Here is a 24,339-nt window from a genome sequence, read left to right as displayed (position 1 = left end):
TTTATACATGATTAATATAAGATCCAACTTTTGGACTAATATTCCAATGGTCTCAGAAGTAGCATAATATACAGAAATAATGTATCTATATAAAGTACCTACATATAGTATCTATATAAAGTATCTATATAAAGCATTTTTATTTCTATATAATATCACCATATATTTCAACTGTGATTATACAATAATAAATTGTATAAAACTCTCATGTATGACCTTTGGGCTGGAGTGATAGCACAGTGGGTAGGGCATTTGCCTTGCATACAAGCTACCAAGAGTATCTCACCTGCACAGCAGAGCCTGGCAAGCTACCTGTGGTGTATTCGATATGCCAAAAACAGTAACAACAAGTCTCACAATGGAGACGTTACTGGTGCCCACTCGAGCAAATCGATGAGCAACGAGATGACAGTGACAGTGACACTGTATAACCTTTATACTTTTTTCGTATTTATTATATAGTCCATGAAGACAAGGAAACTAACAACCTACAAAATATTTGTTCCTCTTGCACTGATTAAGCTATCACTGGGAAAAAACTGCCCACTCAGAAAAAAACATTTGTCAACATTTCCTTGACTCTAGATGTATTTGTGCTACTAGTTCTAACCAATATCATGAAAATAGGAGCCATGTGTGTCATTTCCATGCATGCAACAACATAAAAATCAAGTGAGATTTCTCCACTCTTTCTTTCTCCATTCCATCAGCTGGATGCAAAGAACAAAATCCCACAGGATGAAAAAGCCATTGAGTTGGTGTATAATAGAATGTCATACATGATTAACCACCTACAGAGGACTGTTATGAGAAAAATAAGTATGCTACTACTCTTTTAAATGACTAAAAGTTGAATTCACTTATTTTAGTTGGTAGTAATATGCTAATAAATGCAGTTTTACTGTTTGCATGCAGAAACACACATGTGAATGAAGCAAATTTTCATAAAATCTTACCTATTATGGTTCAAATCATAGCCTCTATCTTCACTGTAGTAAACCAAGATGTTATTTCTATCTTATTTACAACTGCAGAAATATCTAAAGATTTTTTTAACTATCTAGAATCTCTCAAATTGTTGTCTAAAAGAGTTGTGATTTTAACTTTTGGGAGAAAGGAATATGAATTTAATGAGAAAGAAATCTCTTCTGGGGCTCCAAATTTCCACTATTAAAATACATAAATTTTATGGGAATGACAATAAGATGTGAGCAAGTAGAACAAAACTAACCAGACTCTGCTTCTGTCTCAAGGATCTCTCGCCAGGTAGTGTTAAAAGTTCTAGCCTATTAAAGACTCCATTAAAAACATTTGATAACTTCTGTGGTATTATCCTTTGCTGAATTACTTAAGCCCTTAAAAATTAAAATATCTTATGTACCAAAAGAATGATAATAATATCCAGTGACAATAGGATATAAGATAAAGTAATAAATCTCAGCAGAAAACTGTCAAATTTCTTTAAGTATACCAACTATGTGACATTATATATACTGCAGTTGAATTATTTAGGAAAAATCTGACTTTTTAAAAAGTTTTGTATTGCCTACTACTTTACACCCTCAGTGGAAACCAACAATTAGATTAGAAAATAAGTAAATTGGGCTGGAGTGGTAGTACAGCAAGTAGGGCATTTGCCTTGCACGCGGCTGACCAGGGTTCTATTCCCAGCATCCCATATGTTCCCCTGAGCACCGCTAGGAGTAATTCCTGAGTGCAAAGCCAAGGGTAACCCCTGATCATCACTGGGTGTGTCCAAAAAAGCCAAAAAATTAAAATAAGTAAACTGACATTAATTGCTAGAAAGTTAAATTATTCATTATAAATGGAGTTTATTCTTGTAACTAAAACAAAAACATGGTTGTAGCCCTATAGACTACCCTGTACAATGTGCCCGAGAACTTAGAATTACCAGCTATGCCAACAGTTCTCTAAGAACTTAACACCAAGGTAAATAAATGATCAATGTGCAATCAATATCATGAATCAAGATTTTTGTTGTAAGCGACAGCCCTTAATATCTAATTGACCATTACCTATCTTATTCCATAATGCTTACAGGTATCTGATACTCTAAGTGTCAAAAAGTTATCTCATTATTATCTTCTCCCTCTATTACCAACTCTGCATCTTTCACATTTTCTTGGTCTTGGTGAATGCCACAATGGTATTTCCAGCTACCAAAATCAAATGCATAATTTATCATCCATCTTCACTATCACACACACACAAAATCACTTCAATCCCTTACAAACTATTAACTTACCAGTAAGTATTTTCTAGTTGACACTCCCCTCACAATTCCTACTATGTCATATAGAAGATCAACTTCCTCCTGAATTAGGTGGTAGTATTGTAAAGACCATACTCTGCTCTCTGGTTTCTCAGCATAAATATAACCATTCCCTTAATCACTTTTAAACTCTTTAAGAGATCCCTAGAGATCTTCAGGTTTTGTAGGAGATGGGGCGGCGGCATCGGGGAGAAGGAGACAGAGAGAATGATAATGAGAGATAGACACTCAGGTGGACGGTGTGGTGTTGGAACATTGTACACATGAATCCCTGTCTTTAACAATATTGTAAATCAAATACACACATACACACATATATGTACATATATAAATGTGTATATATATATATACTTAACCACAATAAAATAAAACAAGTCTCATTTTATTTTACTTTTACTGAGTTTTAGTTTGATTCACACTGTTGAGTTAACATGTCTGTTGATAACACCAACTGTGTTGGCAATAAAATACTTCCTGGCGAACATATCTCTTTCTCTATCATCAAAATATGATAATTATATTTAATATTTCCAGACACTCCAAGTCAATTTATATTTACAGAGGTTCATATTTCTAGGACAAGGAATGTTACAGTCCTTAAGAACACTTTCATATTGGAGTAGAGTCTGTTTTCATATCCCTAGGTGCACTAAAGCTATACAAAAATATTTTTTTAAAAATTAAGGGAAATAAATAAAAGAAAGAAATAAATCCAGTGACACATTAAGAATGGAAATAATCAAAAGGAATGTGTTGTCTTATTTCCTTAGACCATGCTGGAAAATATGTGTTGAAGGAGAACCAAGACAGGGAATCTCACTGCCATCCATTTTTTCTCCAAATACATAAACAGGTGGAGTATAGAATAACATCACATGAGGCTGACACCCAAGGACAGTAGATACAAGGGCCAGGAGGATTGCCCCATAGCTGGAAGCCTGCTTCATGAGCATAGGGGAGAAGGAAGCTGGAATAGAGAAGGGATCACCAAGAAAATGATGACTGGAGAAATCAGTCAGGATGGGAGATGTGTGCCGAAAGTAGATAATGGACCAAACATGATGACCTCTCAGTGTCTTTGTTGCAAGCCATAATGCCCAAAAGTAGAGAGAGAGTACGGGGAATATTTCTGCTATGGAGGCAGGGGAAGGGTAGGAAAGGCAGGGGCGGGGGTTACCAGGGATATTGCTGGTGGGGAATGTGCATTGGTGGAGGGATGGGTATTTGATCATTGTGTGATTGTAACCCAAACAGGAAAGCTTGTAACTATCTCACAGTGATTCAATAAAATTTTTTTTAAATACTGAAAAATATACATAAACACATTTGTGCTTATTAATAAGAAAACAGTAGTTCCTGATTTAAATATAAAGTAAAGCTTTTTATATCTTTTATATGCAGGTAGTTAATATGATATGAAATATTCAATTCCATTTCTTAGCCTTATTTTAGCTTCCTGAAGAGAAAATTTTGAAATAGTGAAAATAAAATGTTTCCATTTTTCTTGATGGTTAAAAATGCGGTTATCATTAATTGAAAAGAGGAGGGGCTGGAGCGATAGCACAGCCGGTAGGGCATTTGCCTTATACATGGCCAACCCAGGTTCAATTCCCAGCATCCCATAGGATCCCCTGAGCACTGCCAGGAGTGAGTCCTGAGTGCAAAGCCAGCAGTAACCCCTGAACATGACCAGGAGTGACTCCCTCAAAAAAAAAAAGAAGAAAGTAAGAGAAAAATTGGCATTAATTTTTCAATATAAAAGTATGACACAGTATGTTGAGAGAGACTACCCTTAAACATAAAACAAAAACAAGAGATTACTACACAATAGAGCTTTTAGGAGCCAGATCCTAGGCTTCCTATCCCTGAATGTTTGCTACCACACTGATACACAATGGATACTAGGTATACTTTCTCCAATGAATAAATGAGTGAGCATTATACACCCTCTCAAAAAAAAGGTTAAATAGGAAATAACACATTAATCATTTATGTGTCACTAAAAGTAAAATCTAATTTTTATTTTGCAAGCTCTCTTTAAGGTGTGAGTGTAACACATCTCTCTGATATTAAGGTCTACAGATTGGAGAAAATGCAAAAGAGTAGAAAAGGTTGGGCAGGGAACACTGAAATTGCTAAAGATTATAATTATACCTTCAAAAAGGAAACTGGGAGCCTCTAAAAGAGAAAAATTGATGACAAATATTGAACGTGACTCATACATACTGGAAGAAAGAAATTTAGGCTTGGAAAAGATTCTTCCTAGAAAAATCAGTCAAAGGCAGTTTGTTAAGTTGAGCAAACCGTTATGTGCTGTGAGATCAAAATGTCTTAAATGTTCTGGAATCTGAAGAGACAAGGCAAATACAAAGGGTTTTACATTTAATCAGAGGAACTTATAAATGAGTTTCCTGAGCTAGTCTGTAATTTTTATCTTTTTTGTCTCTGGTAAGGACTTTCTTAAATAAACTAGTATTTTTCTCAATACTCCTATTCGACCGTGTTTCTTCACTTTCAAGATACTACTTTGTAAATATATCATTGAAAACCAGAAACTAGAAGAAACTCTACAGCCTTTAATTTTCATGGATTCTACAACCTCCAAACCCATCCACAATGATGCCTGATTCCATGTGCACCTTTATCATCTTGGAGAATTTCTTTCCCAATCATACAAATATTCTATTTTATGATCACTTAGGTGCATCTATATTCATTTACTATCACAAATAACATCATATTATATTTCTTATGCCAATCCCTTTCTGTCTTGGGTGCATTGTGAATTATCTATGTTATTAGCCATATTCGTTCATTTTATCTGTTACCTTCCCCCAGTGTACAGTTATACATTTAAAAAGTTCAGCAGCCACAGTGTCTAGGTCAGAGAAAGAAGACACATCAGCAATTCTAACTTTTTTCAGCGATACAGTTACTGACCTCACCTTTACAGAGGCCTAACTGATATGACTGATTATTCAGCACAGTTTGCTGATGTTACTTAGATGTGGTCGATATGGGGTAATGTGAACAGACAGCTGAATATGAAGAGTCTAATACTTGGCTATATAAGTTGCTCATGGCATTATGAGGACATTTGTTCTCCTAAAAGCTCGAATGCCAATTCCTTCTTAATAAAACATTAGTTTAGCTCTGCTGGGTTGCAATTAACCTCTTTGTCATGGACGGCCTAATCTTAAAAATAAAAGGAAATCACAGAGGCAGTTAAATCAGTCTATAAGACTGCAATACAAGATTTTAATCTATAAAGGAAAAAGCTTAGGTAAACAATTATTCTTTTGACCAAAGAGAATACATGATATAATTTCTCATATTTCATTTGTTGTTTCCTCTCTGCCATTGTATTCCCAGAAAAGTAAGGTTGTTGCTGTTATATTCATTTCACAGGATTTTTGTCTCTATTATTTTATCTCTATTATATAGAAGATGTTATAACTATTTGGCACAAAATATTTCATACTGTAATTTATCTTGGCAGTTTTGGAATCTATCTTAAAATACTATACAATATAAATGGGCAGTGAGTTTAGCCAATTCTTTTTAAACATACATGAATAATCAATAGTAAGGAATTATTGGCTGTAATTCTCCACCTTTGTATTATTATAAACGATGTATTAGATACCATTGATTATTTATCTGAGTAAAAGTTTAATGACCTTAATACTAGTAACAAAAATTCAATTCTATCAGGATCGGTGTTCACAACCTGAACTCCATTTCCACAGGGTAAAAGGGAGCAGAGATTCAAGGTGAATAAATCCCAACAACACACTGGAAAAGGAAGAGATAGCCTGGTGCAAGAGAAAGAACATGGAATTCGAAGTCAGTAGGACTTTGAATGTCAGGATCTTCGACAGTAAAATGAGGATAATAATACTAATTTTCATAATTATAGGAATGGGTAATAATGAATATAAAGCTTCTGACATATTAACTACTTCATCAAAATTGGTTTTCTCTCTTTCAATACTTTTTGCTACCATTGATCATGCTATAATTCAAAGATACTGCACCCTCCCTGTTATTCAAAGGGAAATAAATCATTCTAGAACAATATTTTGGTGAACACAGAATTCATTTTTTCGGGGCTGGAGTGAGTACAGTGGGTAAGGTGTTTTGCCTTGCACTCGGCCGACCCAGGTTCAATTTCCAGTATCCCATATGGTCCCCCAGGCACCACCAGGAGTAATTCCTAAATGTCGAGCCAGGAGTAACACCTGAGCTTTGCTGGGTATGACCCAAAAAGAAAATTTAAAAAGAATTCATTATGAGGAAATTTTGTCATTGTCTTATGTTGTCTAATTTTGGTTAGCATTACCTTCTAGCTACTATCCCAGATAGGATGTAGAAATAAAAATTCCAACAATCTAGCAACATTCCAAGGTGTTGGGCTTTTTCTCCAAGTGCCCTTTATATATGGTAAAATGTCCTTGTTCTGTGATTTAAACTACCTTTAGGCTTACTGATGTGTAGATTCACTTGTCTGCTCTGTATTTTAAGAAATTATTTCCTAAATCCTGAGTAAAACTTTCCTTATATAATTATGTCTTCAAAATTTTGCAAACAGCCTGAACTTAATCATCAGCATTCTGGTCCTGCACTCTGATTCTTTTACGTCTTACCTCATCAGCCCAAATCTAGTGGAATACAATGATACGATTTTTTATTTAATTTTTCATCTACTCACCTTTAACTAAACATGAGATGAACAGAACAAAAATCATAGTTATTAGATGCTAATGAAACATAACACTAATTTCAAGTGAATCATGCAGCTACTCAGCAAATCTGCTGAATTTCTCTTCTCCATTCATTGCTCAATTCTCTTAGACTGTATTTCACACCTATTTTCCCTCTCAGATCTTCTACACTTTCTCACTTCCTTTACCATGCTTACTAGCAATTGATCATCATGTTTCACATTTTACTGAGAAAATAAGGGCAATCAAATAAAACTTATACTGTATATTTACTGTATAAGGAAAAAAACATTCTCCAGAACTCCCCCAAGTGACTATATCACAATGTTTTAAATCATACTTCATGTGCTAAACCAGTATTTCTGCTCCAAAAAAATGTTTCTAATATACAAAGAAATAAATATTCATACAAGAATTATGAAAGATTTATGGTAAACAATTCAGATGCCTAAGTTAAATCAAAACTAAGTCTATAGTCTCCAAGCTCATTATGAAGTCTTACTATTTTTTTAAAGTTCTATAGTACGTTTACTTGTCTTAAAATGGTGAATGATACTGTTTTTCAAAGATTGAAAAGTATCCTAAACTATTAGCTTCGTAGCAATAGTAAGATGATTACTTAATGTTGTAAATATTTTATTTCTACTGAATTTTTTATACTAAATGCATAGCTTATGCAAATAAAAGAAACTATTTTATATATATATAAAATTCACAGTATGCATTATGTAATACTTTTCAGGACTATGTTATGTATTTGAAAAGTAAGAAAGAATCTCAAAATAGAAGTCCAGTTAAAATAAATTCTTCCTCTAAAGATTCTGGCACTAAAAAGAGATATTTTATTCTACTACTTTTTACAATGGTCTGCTTTATCATATAAATTTAAATCTATAGGTCTAATTAACCCATAGTTTAAAAATCAAAGTAGTATCTGATTTGTCTAGAATTTATTCAAATATCATTTTTGTAAGAATGAATTATGCATTTAAAAGGCAATGTACCTTTAAAAATGTTTGAATTCTGATGTAAGGATACAGAGATGGAGGAGAAGGAAGAAGAAAAAGGAAGAGACATTAATTTGGATAAATAGAAGTCGACTCATACTCAAAAGCTTATATCATAATCTTTTCATTAATAACATACTGCACTTTTCTTGACCACAACTCAAGTTTGCCATCAAATTTGTTAAAGAATACAAGAAAAATCAAATTACTTAACATACAGCCATAAGTCTTTCCATAAACCTATATTTATACCAATACATTTTCAGATGAAAAGTCTACAATATTAAAGCTTCTTACCCAGTCAGATTGACATTTAAATGTAAAGGAAAGAGAAATTCATCTGAAGAATGTTAAGTCAAAATAATATATCAACAATGTATTTTATTTTAAAACATTTCACTTTAAAATACAGTCAGCTATTCAGGTTTTTCATAGATTTTTCCTGCCGAGTAGAAGTTCCCTTCTATTCCTATTTTTCTGAGTTTTAGCATGAATGTTTGTTGGGTTTTAACAAATTCCTTTTCTATGCTGATATAAGCATATGCTTTTTCTTCTTCACCTAGTAGTAAAGAAAAATATACCTTTATATGATAGATTGCAATAATTATTTCTGAGTAATAAACTATCATTGTCACTGTCATCCCATTGCTCATCGATTTGTTCGAGCGAGCACCAGTAACGTCTCTCATTGAGAGACTTATTGTTACTGTTTTTGGCATATCCAATATGCACGGGTAGCTTGTCAGGCTCTGCCACTCGGGCTCGATACTCTCGGTAGCTTTCCGGGCTCTCTGAGAGGGGTGGAGGAATTGAACTTGGGTCAGCCGAGTGAAAGGTGAACGCCCAACTTCTGTGCTATCTCACCAGCCAAACTATCATTACGTATGTCAAATAAATTTCACTTGGTTATTGAAACATTTTAATGAATCTCTTGAATGGATTTTTGCTAAGAATTTTTACACTTATGTTTATTGGATTCAGCCTCTAATTTTTTTCTCTGGTTTTGGTATGAAGTTAGTACTGGTATGAAAACAGAGTTCCCTTAACTATCATTTTTTGATCAAGTCAATATTTTGAGAAAAAGGTACAGAACAAATAAGATAATTTATTCCTCCTGGTGTAATTTCTAGTATTTTGTGACTTTCAAGAATTTAGCCCATTCTGGGGCAAGAGCAATAGTATAGTGGGTAGGGCATTTGCCTTGCAAGCGATCTACCTGAGTTCAATCCCTGACTTCTGATATGGTACCCTGAACACCACTAGGAGTAATTCCTGAGTGCAGAGCCAGGAGCAAAACCTGAATATCAAAGGATATGATCCTAAAAAAATTTTTAAAAGGCAAAGAAGAATTTAGCCCATTTTACTAATGTTATAAATTAACTGACTATAAAGTTGTTTGAAGTGATGGCACTTCTTTTTTCTTTTGATGTTGGTTGTGTTTTTCCCTTATCATGGTATGTCTAGCCAGGGATTTAGTAACTTTATTTTTCAAAGAACAAGTGTTGGTTTATGGTGATTTTCTCTAAAGTTTTCCAGTTATCTATTTCATTGATTTCTCCTATAAGGTTTATTACTTCTTGACTTCATCTTGGTTGGCTTAAATTGTTCTCCTCTACTTTCCTCAGGTGAAGTCTGAGGGTTTAATTAGTTCTATATCTTTGATCCTTTCAAAGGTTACTATTAATTTCATATTGTTTTTCCTTTTATCTGTACATAATGTTATACATTCTCTCTAGGCAATATTTTACTGCATCCAGAAAGTTTTAAACTTTTATTTTCATTGCAAAATACTTTTTAATTTAAGCCTACTGTGACAAATAAGTGATTTTAAAATATAACAATTTCAGAATGCTTGGGGATTGTCTAGCAATCTTATTGATATTGTTAAATGCCACTGTTTTCTGAGATCATAATAACAGAATTTCTATTTTAAATTTGTCATGTTATGCTTTGTGACCAGAATGTGATCTGTCTAATGAATGTTCAATATAAGTCTGAAAATATTCTGCTGCTATTAGATAAAACACCTTAATTTTTTAAAAAGAATTTAACCTAAATATTATTGGAAAACTATTCTATTTCAAAACATTATTTAAATTTATCTTAAACTTCTGAAATACTGGGTCTCTGAGTAGAGACAGAGAAATGGGTAGCAAAAGTATTCAAAAATGAGTACTTTATTAAATCTTGTAAACAATTTAACAATTTATTTCATTTTAAAAACATTCATAGATCATAGCTTACACATTTTTCACACTGAAATTTTTTTCTGTTGAAATTTGGTGTTAACCAGACACTGAGAAGTTATAATATCATTTATAAGAATTCATAGGCAAGTACTAATTGTTTTATAAAAACTACATCTAAGGATATTTGAAACCCTTCATTTGTAATATAGAAATTTATATTTTAACATAATTGGATAGAATAAAATGAGGCTAAATTACAGAGAAAATTAATTACAGGGAATTAATATACATGGCACTGAATATTGTTTTCTATAGCAATCTCTCTATATTTTATTACCATTAACATTCCAGCTTGCATTTTGCCAGTCACTCACTTGATAACAAAATTATATTTCACAAAATCTAGCAACATCTATCCAAAAAGAAGCTATAGTGATTGATTGAAGGATAAAAGGAAACCTGAAATAGAAATCAACTAAACAAGATTATCAATTCAATAAAATTCAATCAACTAATCAATTGCATTCAAACAAAACTTAATCCAAACTATCTCATAAGTTATTATATGTTTTGTTTCTAAAGCTCACCATGGTAGCTGTTGAAATTTCCATTTTATTCACTCTAAACTAATAAACTTGAGTATATCTTACTATAAGTTAAAAAAGTATTATTTCATCTTGTATTTCTAGTCAAACAATATGGTTGAATAGAACTGACTCTAGACAATTATGAGCATGAATAGAAGTGAAAAGGGGCACACATAGTTCAGGGTCAGAATGATAGTACAGCAAACAATAAGTTTGCCTTGCACTTGGAACCAGGTTTAATCCCCCAAATCATATATAGTCCATGAGACCTGTCAGGAGTGATCTCTGAGAAGAGAGCCAGGAGTAAGCCCTGAGCACAGGTAGGTGTGCCTCCCACCAAAAAAAGGGTACATATAGCAAAGGTTTGTTTTCCAGTTTAACTTTTTACTATAAAAATAATAATAGTGAAGTAAGCCTAATTTTTAGCAATTCCTTTGAAAATTACCTTTTGTAGAATCATCTTCTATTGGCTGCTTGAACAATGTAATATCCTTGAAAGTGCATAGGAACAAGACCACTTTTTCATGCTCATTTCTTATTGGTGCAATTTGCATATAAAACCAAACAGGGGTTCCTGTAAGAGAAAGGACAGAAGTCTGAGAAAGCCACAGCAATAATTTAATCCCTAGATTTCCCTCTTCCTTAACTGCCAAATGCTATATTATGCCAAAAATTAGCAGCAAAGCACCAGTATTGATTCTGCTGAAAGGAATCCAAAGAAATTTTAGTTTTGTAGCAACCACTGTTGCTCAAAACTAAAAAAAAAATATTACTCAACCCAAAATGTGAAAATTGAAATTAAAGCACAGGATATCATTCCATAATATAGGAGCATGCAAGCAGCATCTTTAGGTATGTGTCCCTATAGTACCACTGCTCTCACCAATGTCGTTTTAACAGTTTCACCAAATCCCACCACTCTTACATATTTCCCTCTCCTTCTGGCTTTGGTATCCCAAACTGACTTCCATAGCAGTACCAGGGCTCTAGTAAGATTTTCAGAACATCTGAAATGTTGTTTCTAACTTAAAGCTCTTTCTCTAACCATTATACAGAAGTATATGATAGTGCTAGAGCTTAACTGTATTTCATCATTGGACCAAGAAGACACGATGTATATGGACTATCAAAGCTCTCCTTCAGGCCTTTGAGGAAAGGGGGAAGCATGTGCCCAACCCTTGAGAATTGAAGATTTCTTCTGGATTCATTGCTTTCTATCTCCATCACTCAAAGCATGAATCTGGAACACTGTTACGTGTTCTTCAAAGGACCGACATTCCCAAATGTTTAAAGGTCTGGATTTGGACGAATCAAGAACAGATATTATGGTATATAATAAATAGTTAAAGACACGAGAAATACCTTCGAAGTTATGTTTTTCCAAATTTGGAATTTGAAGAATGAAATGGGAACTATTAATAACTTTTAAATGAGAGCTGATAATATATAGTATACTTGAGTAGGAGTGAAATAAGAAGCATCACTATATAGGTAGCCAAAAAATTCACTGAATAATATCACCATAAAGGGGAATTTATTATTTAGGCAAAATTAGGTAATTTGTTTACTGGGTTCAAGAGGTCAGAGAATTAGAGAAAAGAGATTTTTGTAAGAATAGTCAGTTCTGACAGCCAAGGTTTTCCAACCCTCGGGGCTATGACAAGACATAGTCCTTTTCTAAAGGATTTCCAGATGAGACAGGCCTGGTCTCAAAAACCATCACACTATTTCCCAGAGAAGCTTGTTCTTTGTTTTTCTATTTCTTATTTTACACAGTATAACTGAACGATGTGCTCACTTTTACAAATCACCAGACCCAGACGCTTACAGACACATGGTCGACAGCTGTTCCAGCACAGCGAGCTTGAGGCATCAGGGTCAAAAGCAGAGAAAGGGGCACTAAAAATTAGTTATTTTCCAAGGTCTGGTAGAAATCTAACAGAAAGATATAATGTTGCATTTCATACCTCCCTATTAAAAAGCAACTTTTCATATTTGGGCACAGAGTCAAGGCTGTTTTCAAAATTACTTTCAGATATCAGGTAGATATTTTTCCAAGCTGAGCCACAGACTCAATTCCATAGGTTAACTGGCATTTGTCCAGTGACTTCTAAAATATACTTAATCTAGTATTGGGATTTGGGGCAACAGGAAGTCAAAGAAGGTTAAATAAACTAGAAATTCAAAAAGAAAGGTATGACATAATTTAGTGTACCCTTGATTATCACAGTTCTGTCTTTGTGTTTAAAAACTATTTTATTGTATTTTATTTTTATGGACATAGCATTATAACAAAAAATAAATTTCAGATATGCATCTCTAAAAATCACTATGAATTCATGCTACGCTAAATTCACCTCTGAGAGCTCAGTTCTATCCTTCACCACATATTCACCACTCCTGTTTCCTCTTCCTTTTGGTGAGCAATAATTGTTCTAAAACCTCACTATGCTTTATTTTGCTCATCTGTTATCTTTATTATAGATACCACATATTAGTGAAAACACATGTTCATCCTTTTTGGACTTATTTTACTAATCATAAAATCCTCAAGGTCTGTCAATGTTGCTGCAAATGGAGGACATCATGATTTTTATAATTAAATTGCATTCCATTGTGCATATATTCCACATGTTCTTTATCCAAAAATTTTTCAACAGGTATTTAAATTCATTTCAGTTCTTGGCTATTGTAAATATTACTGGAAAAAAACATGGTAATGCAGACATCTTTCTGAATTAGTGAGTTTTGAAAATTTTGTTTTGAGTATACTCAGAAGTGGAATGACTGAATCATACTGAATTTCTATTTTTAAGTTTTGAGAAGTTTCTGAACTGCTTTATCATCACTATCCCAATTTACAATCCTACTATCATCTCTTTGGTAGTTATTTCTTATCCTTTGGATCACTGTATCACTGTTATCCCATTGTTTGTCGATTTACTCAAGCAGGCACCAGTAACATCTCTAGTACACTCAGCCATGAGATTTTAGCAGTCTCTCCTTACTCATCTTTCCCAACAATTGGATGCTCTTTCAAGGTTAAGGGAATGAGACCTATTGTTACTGTTTTTGGCATATCAAATAAGCCACGGGTAGCTTGCCAGGCTCTGCCATGTGGGCAGGATACTCTCGGTAGCTTGTCGGGCTTTTCGAGAGGTATGTATATATCTGTTACTGTATTTGGGATATGAATACTCCACGGCGAGCTTGCCAGACTCCCCGTGTATTATTCACAATGGAATGCAAGTTATCATCCTTTGGATAGTAACTCATTTTAGTTTGCATTTTCCTAATAGTAATAGATGAGCATCTTTCCATCTGCCTATTTTCCACACATGTGTCTTCACTGGAGAAATGCCTATACATACTCTGCCTAGTTTTAAAACAGAATTTCTATTTTTAACTGTTTTATAAATTCTTGATATCTCTTGGATATTAACCTTTTATCAGATGTTTGTGTAAATATCTTCCCTTGTTCAGTAGGATACCAGAAAGAGGTATTTAAAATCATCTTCCTGAACTACTGTTTTTATTTCCCATTAGTAGAAATAGTCCACTGTTAATCATATCAACAGACTTGAAGAATGGAGACAGAAAATTGAACTGTCAATTGTGACACATGTTGAATCAAATACAGCAATTCCCCACTTGCAGAATGTTATTTACCCCCAATTATTTAAATAGAAATATTGAGAGGAATTGGCATTCAGACATTCCTAAAACAGTTTTCTATAAAAACGTCAAATTTTCTTTTTAACATTTAAGAATCCACAAGAATATACTTTATTGCTGATATTAAAATTTAAAATTAATTTACCTATTTACAAGATTTTAAAGCCACATTTAAATATATTGGCACTTGATTATGATAGATGTGTAAAATCTATTCTTCACATTAAAGAGTAAAAAAATCCTAGTGCAGTTCAATTTAGAAAAGAAATACAAAGTTCAATCTTAGTGGTATGAGCCATGTCTCATATTGCCTGTAATTATATGTAGATACAGATGCATCTAAAAAGAACTAGAAAAGTATAAACAGAAGCAAGATAATTATTTCAAGCCATTAAAATATATCAAAATACCTAAGATACAGGGAAGTGGACTTTTGAAAATGGAAAACTCAAGCTATTTCTAACATTATATAAAATAAATAAATAGGGGTGGGTAGAGCACATAATTTTGCATGTGTAAAGCCTGTGGTTAATCTCTGGAACTCCATGCTCCCCTCAACTGTCATCAGTACTAGGAATTGCCCTGAGACCCCTGAATACTCTTGGGAGTGCTAGTATAATAAAAGACAAAAAATGTAACAATTTATATTGACATTTTTAAGAAACAGAAGGACTTGACTTTGTTACTGTGAAACCAAGCAAAGAGGCCCACCTTTCCCAGATGCTACCACATTGACTCAGATACCAGCTCTGTTCTAGTGATTCCTGACTAAATCCCTCAGAAGATGTACACAAAGGAGCTAAACTTCATGGAAACACTGATACCCACCCATCCAGGGCACCCCTGAGGTGGCTAGATGAGTATTCACCCAGCAGAAGCCCAGGCTGCTATACCCACACCTGATTGTTACAGCTACATCAAAGGTTAACTGCACCATTTCACGAATATTCTCTGCAGACACACCAAACTGCAAATAATTTCAGGTTCCCCAGTGCCCAGGCCAACAATTCTGATGTTTCTCAGAAGTACCATGAGAAGCCTTCCTGACACTGTCACACTTGTCACACTGTCACAAGCCCTGGCAGCCACGCCCAACTCCCACAACCGCTGCCATGTCAACCCATTGTCCCAAGTCTCTGGGCCACGTGATGCCTCTTAATTCCTCAATACTGAAATTCCAGTAGAAACACACCAAATTAGATGGGAAAGTAACATAAAGCCAACTAAACTCAACAAATAAAAACAATACACAAAAAAACTCAACTAGCACAAAGAGCTTAATAAATTCTTAGTAAATGACTGAACAATCCCATGATCAAATATAACAATTTTCACAGAAAAAATGATTTTATGCTTATGTATTTTAATATTGGAGCTTTATCATCTACTCTATTTCAGTTGTATAATTGTATCAACAGTTGTGGCTTTTTTATGATAAAATCAATTTTTAAAAAATCTATAAAGGAAAACAAAACCACTGAGCTCATTTAAAAATTTTTAGATAATAAAATCCAAGAAAGATGTGCTTATAATGGTTAGATTTAAGAGTGAGGAATGACCTTTGCTCTGAGATATTCTTAAATTATTTGCTAAACTTGAGACACATATCTAAGACATTAAAAAAGGTTCAACCTTACATGTAATGTGGAGTTAAACAGTATGGCAATTAAGGCACTTGCATTGCATGTGCTGACCAGGGGTTGATATCCAGCTCCAAATATGATCCCGTGAGCACCACCAAAAGTAATTCCTGAGTACTGATCCAGGAGTAAACTCAAGCACCACTATTCAAAAACCAAAAATAATATAAAGAAAGGGAGTGTCTACTATAAATTATCAATTGACGTTTAGATCTGACCAAAAGACCCCTAAAATCATTGGTAGAAGACAAAGATGATAACACAGAATGGATTAGTTTCTAGCTGACAATTCAATCAAAGCTGGATTATGGCTGAAAAGAGAAATAACTTGTCCACTTGGTTCTAAAATTAAAGGCAAGATGTTAAAACATTACTTGGGGCAAGTACTTCTGAAATAGATGTCCCTTCAGAAAAAGGATAGTGTCTATAGTCACTGTGATATCTGTAATCATCTATTAATAAAGATAAATCTAAGCTCAAATCCACATGCTCCATAGAGAATATGTATAGTAAAATGGATAGGATAAAGCATGATCCACAAGCTCCAACAAGCACTTAACGTAGAACAGTGTTCCTGACCCTGTAGTAGTTATCAGTTTACCCAAGGATAACAATTGGTTTTACTATCAACTACCATTAGCGCTAAACAAAATTTATCTAATTTCAGAACCACCTGTTCATTATTTTTTATAGTTCTGGGAAATTAACAAAAGAAAATTAAAGTAAGTCAATATTCAAAGGACATTCGTTAGGAAGGAGACTTGAGAGATAAGTATACTGGTTGAGTTTTCATCTGTTCGTTTTCCTGAGAGCAGATGGTAAGACCATTTCATGAAGTAATATGTGATTACATTATGGAAATATTACTGCTCACAAATTACACCCTAGAAAACAGTTTGCATCAATCAATATAAATTTACAAGATGCAAGTGACCCATTTTTATAGAATGAGTGCTTTCTTTTGCCTCTCACACAAATCAGTAGGAATCTAGCAAAAGACCATATTGGTAAATATTCACCTCAAGTGGGTACCATGCTCACAGGTCATCTATATATTATATAAAGGTAATTATAATCATCTTTCATTTTAACCAAAATAAGAATTTTTTTTGTTATTTTCAGTTTCTGTCACATAACAAAGGGTCTTTTACCATGACTATTACTAAAATGTTTGTACTTTTCTGATACCCCTAAAAGTCACATTTTAAAAGTAATACATTTTTCCATTCCTCAAAAGTTTGCTTTTAGTAAGCAGAATAAATTGTTAACTTCTATAGTTTCATCAGTACTTTCTGCCACTACCAAGAGAAGAAGCAACAAAATTTTTTAGTTGCTTAACTACAATAAATCAAAACAAAATATTAGTTTCCCTTCTTAATGGTATTTTAGATACCTACTGTTTTTTTTGTACAGTAGAACTTCAAAACAGTTTGACTCATAATTGTCAAAAGTCTGCCTGACTTTTTCAATGGTCTTCTTGTCAGTCAATTCACCATACATAAAACTGGAAGAAAAAAAAAACAATTAAATTTAATGGTGTGTTGCTTTACAAGTGCTACATAAAATCATATAGTGTATTCATTTGACTAAGTATTTAATTATAGTAAAAAATATAATATTGTTCCCATAGAATAAATTAAAAACATAAACCATGTTTTAAATATGAATGTTAAATATTTTACTAAAAATGATCTTCAACAATGACTCTAGAGAGACAAAATGAGAGAGAAAATAGTTTTCAGTACAGTATCTAAAGCACACAAATTTTAGATACTGTGGTTTAAATACCAGTTTCCCAGTAAGCAGCTCAAATTTCAGTTATCATAGTATATAAACTGAAATAACTATGAAGTGTTAACTTTGTTGTTAGTTCTTTAGTTTACAAACAATTAGTAAATAAAAGATGTTATGATCAATGAGTAATCACCTTACTACTCTCAAAGTCAATCAGTATTGGATATTACAATCAGTAGCTTTTTCTAAACAGTATTGAATATGCCAAAAACAGTAACAATAAGTCTCTCAATGAGAGACATTACTGGTGCCTGCTCAAACAAATCGATGAGCAACGGGATGACAGTGATACAGGTAACTGTATGTATCACTCTGTTTTAAGTCTACATGACATTTCACAAACATAAATAATCTAAAATGGTAACTGTCCATAAAAGATTAAAGTCTACCAAAGAGATGAAAATGATAACTCTGAAAATCGAATTTAAATTGAACATAAAGTTATAGAAGACAGAAGATTGTGGGAATATTTTCACATGTCACTTGAGAGACCCTGTGCATGTAGCCAATGGAAGCTAGTAATGGATGGAATTGTCAACATAAATCAGGAAAGTTACTGTAATCAAGTATCAATTTTTCCCAGTAAAGATCTCAGCATATAAGAACAAAATTTCACCTCAAAGAAGACCTGAGAAATATTCCATAAAAATAAAAGAGAAGAAATAAAAATCTTATATCATAAGCATTTTCTAAGAGATATTACAACTGCTCTCTTAATGTCATATTATAGGAAACATATTTTATTCAAAAAATTAAAAATTTAATAAAAAATTAATTACCCCCATTTCTAAACCATAGTACAACTAAATAAATGTTGCTGTACTGTTATTTTCACTTCTCAGCATTTAAAACTATTGTAGGAAGAATTTTAATGTTTTAACATTGTTAATAATTACAGGTCAACCATTTTTCATTGAGTGTTAAGATTGACTTACATGGTTTTTAACTTGAATACTTTTATGCTCTCACACTATAAGAAAATATAATTTTATATAACATATAATACATCAGAATTCTTATCATTTATAAAGATTTTCTTAAGATACATAAGAAAATGGAAGGTAACAAATTGAAGGAGCCATAGACGATTGGAGGGTAATATAATACAGGTTAGACAATGGAAACAAAAAACATGAGAACTGATATTAATAGGCAACACACCACTTGTGGGGGCTGGGAGGTACATGGAAGAACATGGAAGGGGCAATATCCATGATGGAGAGCAGTGTTCAACTGGGGGTGGTGTTGAAAAGTGATCAAGTGTTACGTACAAAACCCTATCAGCAACAGCATTATAAATCACAGTGCAAAAAAACTATTTTCAAATAGGAGCGGGGTGCAATTGGTGAGGGGAAGTGGACACTGGTGAAGGGATCAGTGCTAAAACATTTTATGCCTGAAACCCAATCACTAATAACTTTGTAACAAATTATTTTTTAAAAAATACAGAAAAGAATTAAATTCTACATTTCCCTCAAAATTTTATAATTATGATCATTTTTTTTCTAAAAGAAGTTCATTTGAAGTCTACAAATACACACCAAAAAACTTTAGCCAAGCACTTGTCTCAAAAACTCGTCCTGATTCTGTCATAATCATATCTGGCTTTAGATACATAGTTCTACTAAGTAGTATAGTTTTCTAGGTCATAGGTGACCAAACTTATTTGGTCTACAACTCCCTTTTCAGAAAAAATAAATTACTTGGAACTCCTGTAGAAATATACTTTCTTGGGCGGCAGTGATAGCACAGCGGGTAGGGCATTTGTCTTGCATGCAGCCAACCCAGGTTCAAATCCCAGCATCCCATATGGTCCCCTGAGCACTGTCAGGAGTAATTCCTGACTGCAGAGCCAGGAGTAACCCCTGTGCACTGTGTGCATTGCTGGGTGTGACCCAAAAAGCAAAAAAAGAAAAAAAAGAAAAGAAAAGAAATATACTTTCTTTAAGTGAACAAAGTGCTTCCAACAGCACCCAAGGCTACTCCCATCCCCTTGATCACCAAGAGAAGGGCAGGAGGGAGCATAGCATCCACTTTGAGAAACACTAGCCTAGACCATTTCCTCTACTAGAAAAAGATATCTGCTACTTCTAGAGACCCTGACTAAGTTTTTCAAGGGTCAGGGACCCTCTGCGCCTAAAGACTTTGATTCCAAAGATGTAACACATTCGGGCATCCAGCGCAGCATCCGATAGCGATGCACTGGGACACTGAACTGGGCTACAACTCTGTGCTCCCGGGGGTGGATTTTTTTTCCTCCCCACCCTGTCCTCCTGCACGGAAAGCGGCGGGCTGGCGGCACCATGTGGCAGGCGCCATCTTCTGTGACTCCAAACCCACAGGTATTCGGTTTTTACTTTTGGGGCTCCCAGGAACTCATGGGAAGGGGGCGTAACCGGCACGCCCTCGGCCCAGATAAATCCGGAGCCGCTGAGCGTGAATCGGACCCTCTGCACCTAAAGACTTTGAATTCAGAGACTTCTTACAGCAATGCACTGGGACTGTGAGCTGGGCTATGTAATTTCTGGCAGAATTTTCCCTGGACTTTATACAGAAATCCAAAACCGCGCGGATGCGACTTAACATTTATAATTGTCAACAATGTGAAACGGTTCCATTTGAACAGGTCTGACATGGGGGGGAAACTCCAAATAATAACAGTAAGTTTTTGTTGAAATATTGAAGGTTTTTAATGTAGCAGCCACCTCTGGACTGTGAACTAAGCAAAAGCCCCACGCTGGCCGACGCGGCGTGGCGTACACCATACTATGAGGCGCAGGAAGGGGGGTGAGGGGGAAAAAGAAAAAAAAAGGAAAAAGGAAAAAAGAGAGAGAGAGAGAGAGAGAGAGAGAGAGAGAGAGTTATGTACTTGTAGCAGTGGGGCTACATATCTCTTCATTTCCAGCAATGAAAAACTAATTATCAAATGTAGTAGGTCTGTCTCTCTTGGTTGGAAACTCCAACAACTATAGTGAGTTTTGTGTTGAATTATGGAATGTAATCAAGGTAAAGAAAAAATGAAGTGAAATTCATTAGTTATACAGTAGGGGGTTGGGGGTGGGGGCGGGGGATATACTGGGGTTTCTGGTGGTGGAATATGGGCACTGGTGAAGGGATGGGTGTTTGAATATTGTATAACTGACATATAAACCTGAGAACTTTGTAATTTTCCACATTAAAAAAAAAAGATTTCCTGAATAATGTTAGTTGGGTGAGTGAATAAATGAATGAGTGTAAAAAAAAAAAGTTTTTGAAGGGTCAAGAATTTCTTTGTCATTAAAATTATTTTTTCTTATTTCTTATGAGGTAGAATAATGGCCAGAGGCAAACACAAGTATGAGAAATAAAGAAGTCTATGTAGTTTCAGGGGTCTTATTTAAGAGAAAGAATTTAAAAAATTACACAGCAAAATCTTGGCTAAGGATCCTAAGCCAAGGATGCTAAAAACATGCACTGAAGTTAAAAGTCCCTGAAGATTAAGAAATTTTTTAAAATCTTAATATTTCCCAGGAAATCTTACTCTAATGTGTAAGTCCAGAAAAGTTACAGCATGCAAAGCTAACTATTAACAAGAATCATAAAGAACAGCAGGTGCAAAACAATGAAAATTATAACTGGAAAGTATAGAAAAACTCAGACCCATATTTTAGTAACATTACTTTAAAAACCAGAATTTCAGAAACTGAAAAATAAAATAAATGAGGATTGAGAAATCTGCATTCTGCATTTTCAATCACAGTATAAATTTTATTAAAAAATTTTCTGATCATAATTATAATAGTAAAATAAGCAACAGAACCTCAGAAAAGCAACAAACTAATTCCAACATCTTAGAGATAATCTAACACATGATGCAGAACACCTATCAAAAAGACATTGAAGAAATACTGTTTCTGTCAAATCTTGGAATTCCAACCATGGGCTTTATGAAAATCTCTAAGGCACTGCAATTAAGTTGCAATTTTTCAATTAAAGAATAAAAAAGGCATGTCACCTCCCCAACAAAAATACAAAACACTAGTTCTTTAGTACTCAATACATTTTTCAAACAGATGAACTTTTTATTTATTTTTATTTTTTATAAAGTCATTCATGATGATTTATTACATTTAGTATTCCAACACCAATGCTACCACCATTGCACCTTCCCATCACCATCCTTTCCAATTTCTCCAATCACCACCCAAGCCTGCTCCAGTAGCAAGTCCTAAATAATTTATTTTATGTGACTTGTTATGGACTGGAGCAATAGCATGGCGGCTGACCTGGGTTTGATTCCTCCGTCTCTCTTGGAGAGACTGGCATGCTACCGAGAGTATCCCACCCTCACATCAGAGCCTGGCAAGCTCCCTGTGGCATATTCAATATGCCAAAAACAGTAACAAGTCTCACAATGGAGACGTTACTGGTGCCCACTTGAGCAAATCGATGAACAAAGGGATGACAGTGCTATGACAGTGCTACTTGTTATAACTAGTTTGCTAAAAAATTATCCAAAAAAATTTTTCTTAGAAGAAAGTGTGTGTAGGGGCTGGAGCGATAGCACAGCGGGTAGGGCGTTTGCCTTGCATGCGGCCGACCCGGGTTCTAATTCCAGCATCCCATATGGTCCCCTGAGCACCGCCAGGGGTAATTCCTGAGTGAAGAGCCAGGAGTGACCCCTGTGCATCACTGGGTGTGACCCAAAAAGCAAAAAAAAAAAAAAAGAAGAAAGTGTGTGAAGATTGTTGTATCTTACCCTGGAACCATATAAAAGATTACTACATGTTGTTACGTGTTAAGCTTGTGTGTTAGTATTTTCTTAATCAAGACTGGTTACCGTTTACTTTACATCCCATCGAAAGTGGTGTGCTACTCGTTGAATAGAGTTTGCAATGTTGTTTCAGGAACTCTAAATTTTTGAATGGGGTGATACAGCTGAAGTTAAATTTTTAGCTGGATGGTAACTTTGGGGTCCAGAGGCATGTCTACAACTTGCTGATCTTTCTCAAGATTTTTTATGAGTCTTTGGAGCATGGCTGCTTATTGAGCTTATATGGTGCCAGAGGATTTCATGGGCATGACTGCCAGGCTCTTGGAAGATCAAGGAAACGAAGGGAGATAGCACATCCCCAACTCCGTGAGAGCCTGGAAATTTCGACCACAGAACGCACAAACCTGAGGTTTTTTTTTTAACAGATTCATTTCTGGATGAGGCTCCTCGAAAGCCTGTGGAGTCTGGCTTTGAGTATGGTGGTGATTGGACCGTGGAGGTTATTGGCTGCTGAGGCTCTATTTGGGCAGGTGATGGGCACAACTGCCCCCATCCAGGGTACCCTGGATGAGACTCAGCCTTGGCACAGGGTTCAGAAGCATCTCTGCCCAGGTAAACTTTTTTAAAAGTCCTAATAAACTATTTCTTTTAGCTTAGAGACTCTGTAAGGAAAAGGAAAACATCCTTAAAAGATAAGGGTAATTAACCTAACTAAATGTTTGTGCTAATGTTAAAAATAAGTTAAAATGCAAAGAATTTTGAAATTGATGAAAACTGTTACTTAACAAGAAATATAGCTGACCTTCTGCTTGCTGCTCCACCACTCCAGGGAGGCTTGACATCACTGGGCCTGCTCCAGAACAGGAGGGAGAGCCCCTCCCTTCTAGCCAGGTCCCAGCAGCGTCTACACCTGACCTGAGCCATATGCAGAGCCCACATGACAGCTCCTGAAGCTGTGATAGATCTACTCAAAAAATTACATGCTGCTCACAGTTATGCTTTCTGTTATTTGATAAGGATGGGCAAGGAAGAAAGAGAGAGAGTAACCTTCAGCCTAATCTTTCAGTTTCTTACAGAGAATTTAACTCCAAATACTTACCCCCAAAACAGCCAAAATACCAGAGAATCAATGGGGAAAAATGTAGAGACCCACCAAGTTCAATGAGAAAAATCAGTATCACCAAAGACATAAACAACTCCAACCAAGTAATTGTAAATCCTCAATGTCTTCAATGACACTTTGATAAAAATGTTCAATGATCTCAAAGAGTCGATGACACAGGCAATCAGCAAAGCACAAGAAAGTATAAGTTGAAATGAAAAAAATAAAAAACACTACAATGAGCTAGAATAAACTGCAAGGAAACAGAAAAGTCAGTAATTAGTCTGAAAGGAAATGAACAGCATACCAGGGAACTATGAGATGAGTACAAGTGGAATATGAGAATCACTGGAGTCTCTGAAGAAAAGGATGGCAAATATATCAAAACAATAGTTAAAAAAATCATCAATAAAAATTTTCCAGAGTTAAGGAAGACAGGCACTGATATCCAAGACAGTCAGAAGGTTCCAGTGAAAATAGACATGACTACAAAACCTCCAAGACACATTATACTAGAAATGACAAAATGCAAAAATAGAGACAGAATACTAAAAACAGCAAGATCATAAAAAGAT

General features: G+C 34.6%; 1 protein-coding gene across 1 annotated transcript in view; it reads right to left on the bottom strand.

Annotated features, from left to right (window-relative positions):
• The window catches only part of KCNH5 (potassium voltage-gated channel subfamily H member 5), a 349,253-nt gene that overhangs the window by 264,295 nt on the left and 60,619 nt on the right, over positions 1–24,339 (bottom strand). Inside the window, exons 3-4 of the mRNA XM_004612371.2 lie at positions 17,513–17,619; positions 11,246–11,374 (exon numbers count right to left, since the gene is read on the bottom strand). Of these exons, the coding sequence (XP_004612428.1) occupies positions 11,246–11,374; positions 17,513–17,619 (236 nt within the window). The remainder of the gene's footprint in view (positions 1–11,245; positions 11,375–17,512; positions 17,620–24,339) is intronic.

The sequence above is a fragment of the Sorex araneus genome, chromosome 3 (genome assembly GCF_027595985.1).
Source record: "Sorex araneus isolate mSorAra2 chromosome 3, mSorAra2.pri, whole genome shotgun sequence".
NCBI classification, from domain to species: domain Eukaryota; kingdom Metazoa; phylum Chordata; class Mammalia; order Eulipotyphla; family Soricidae; genus Sorex; species Sorex araneus.
Note: the sequence above shows the minus strand (reverse complement) of the source record. Positions and strands in the feature narration are given on the sequence as shown.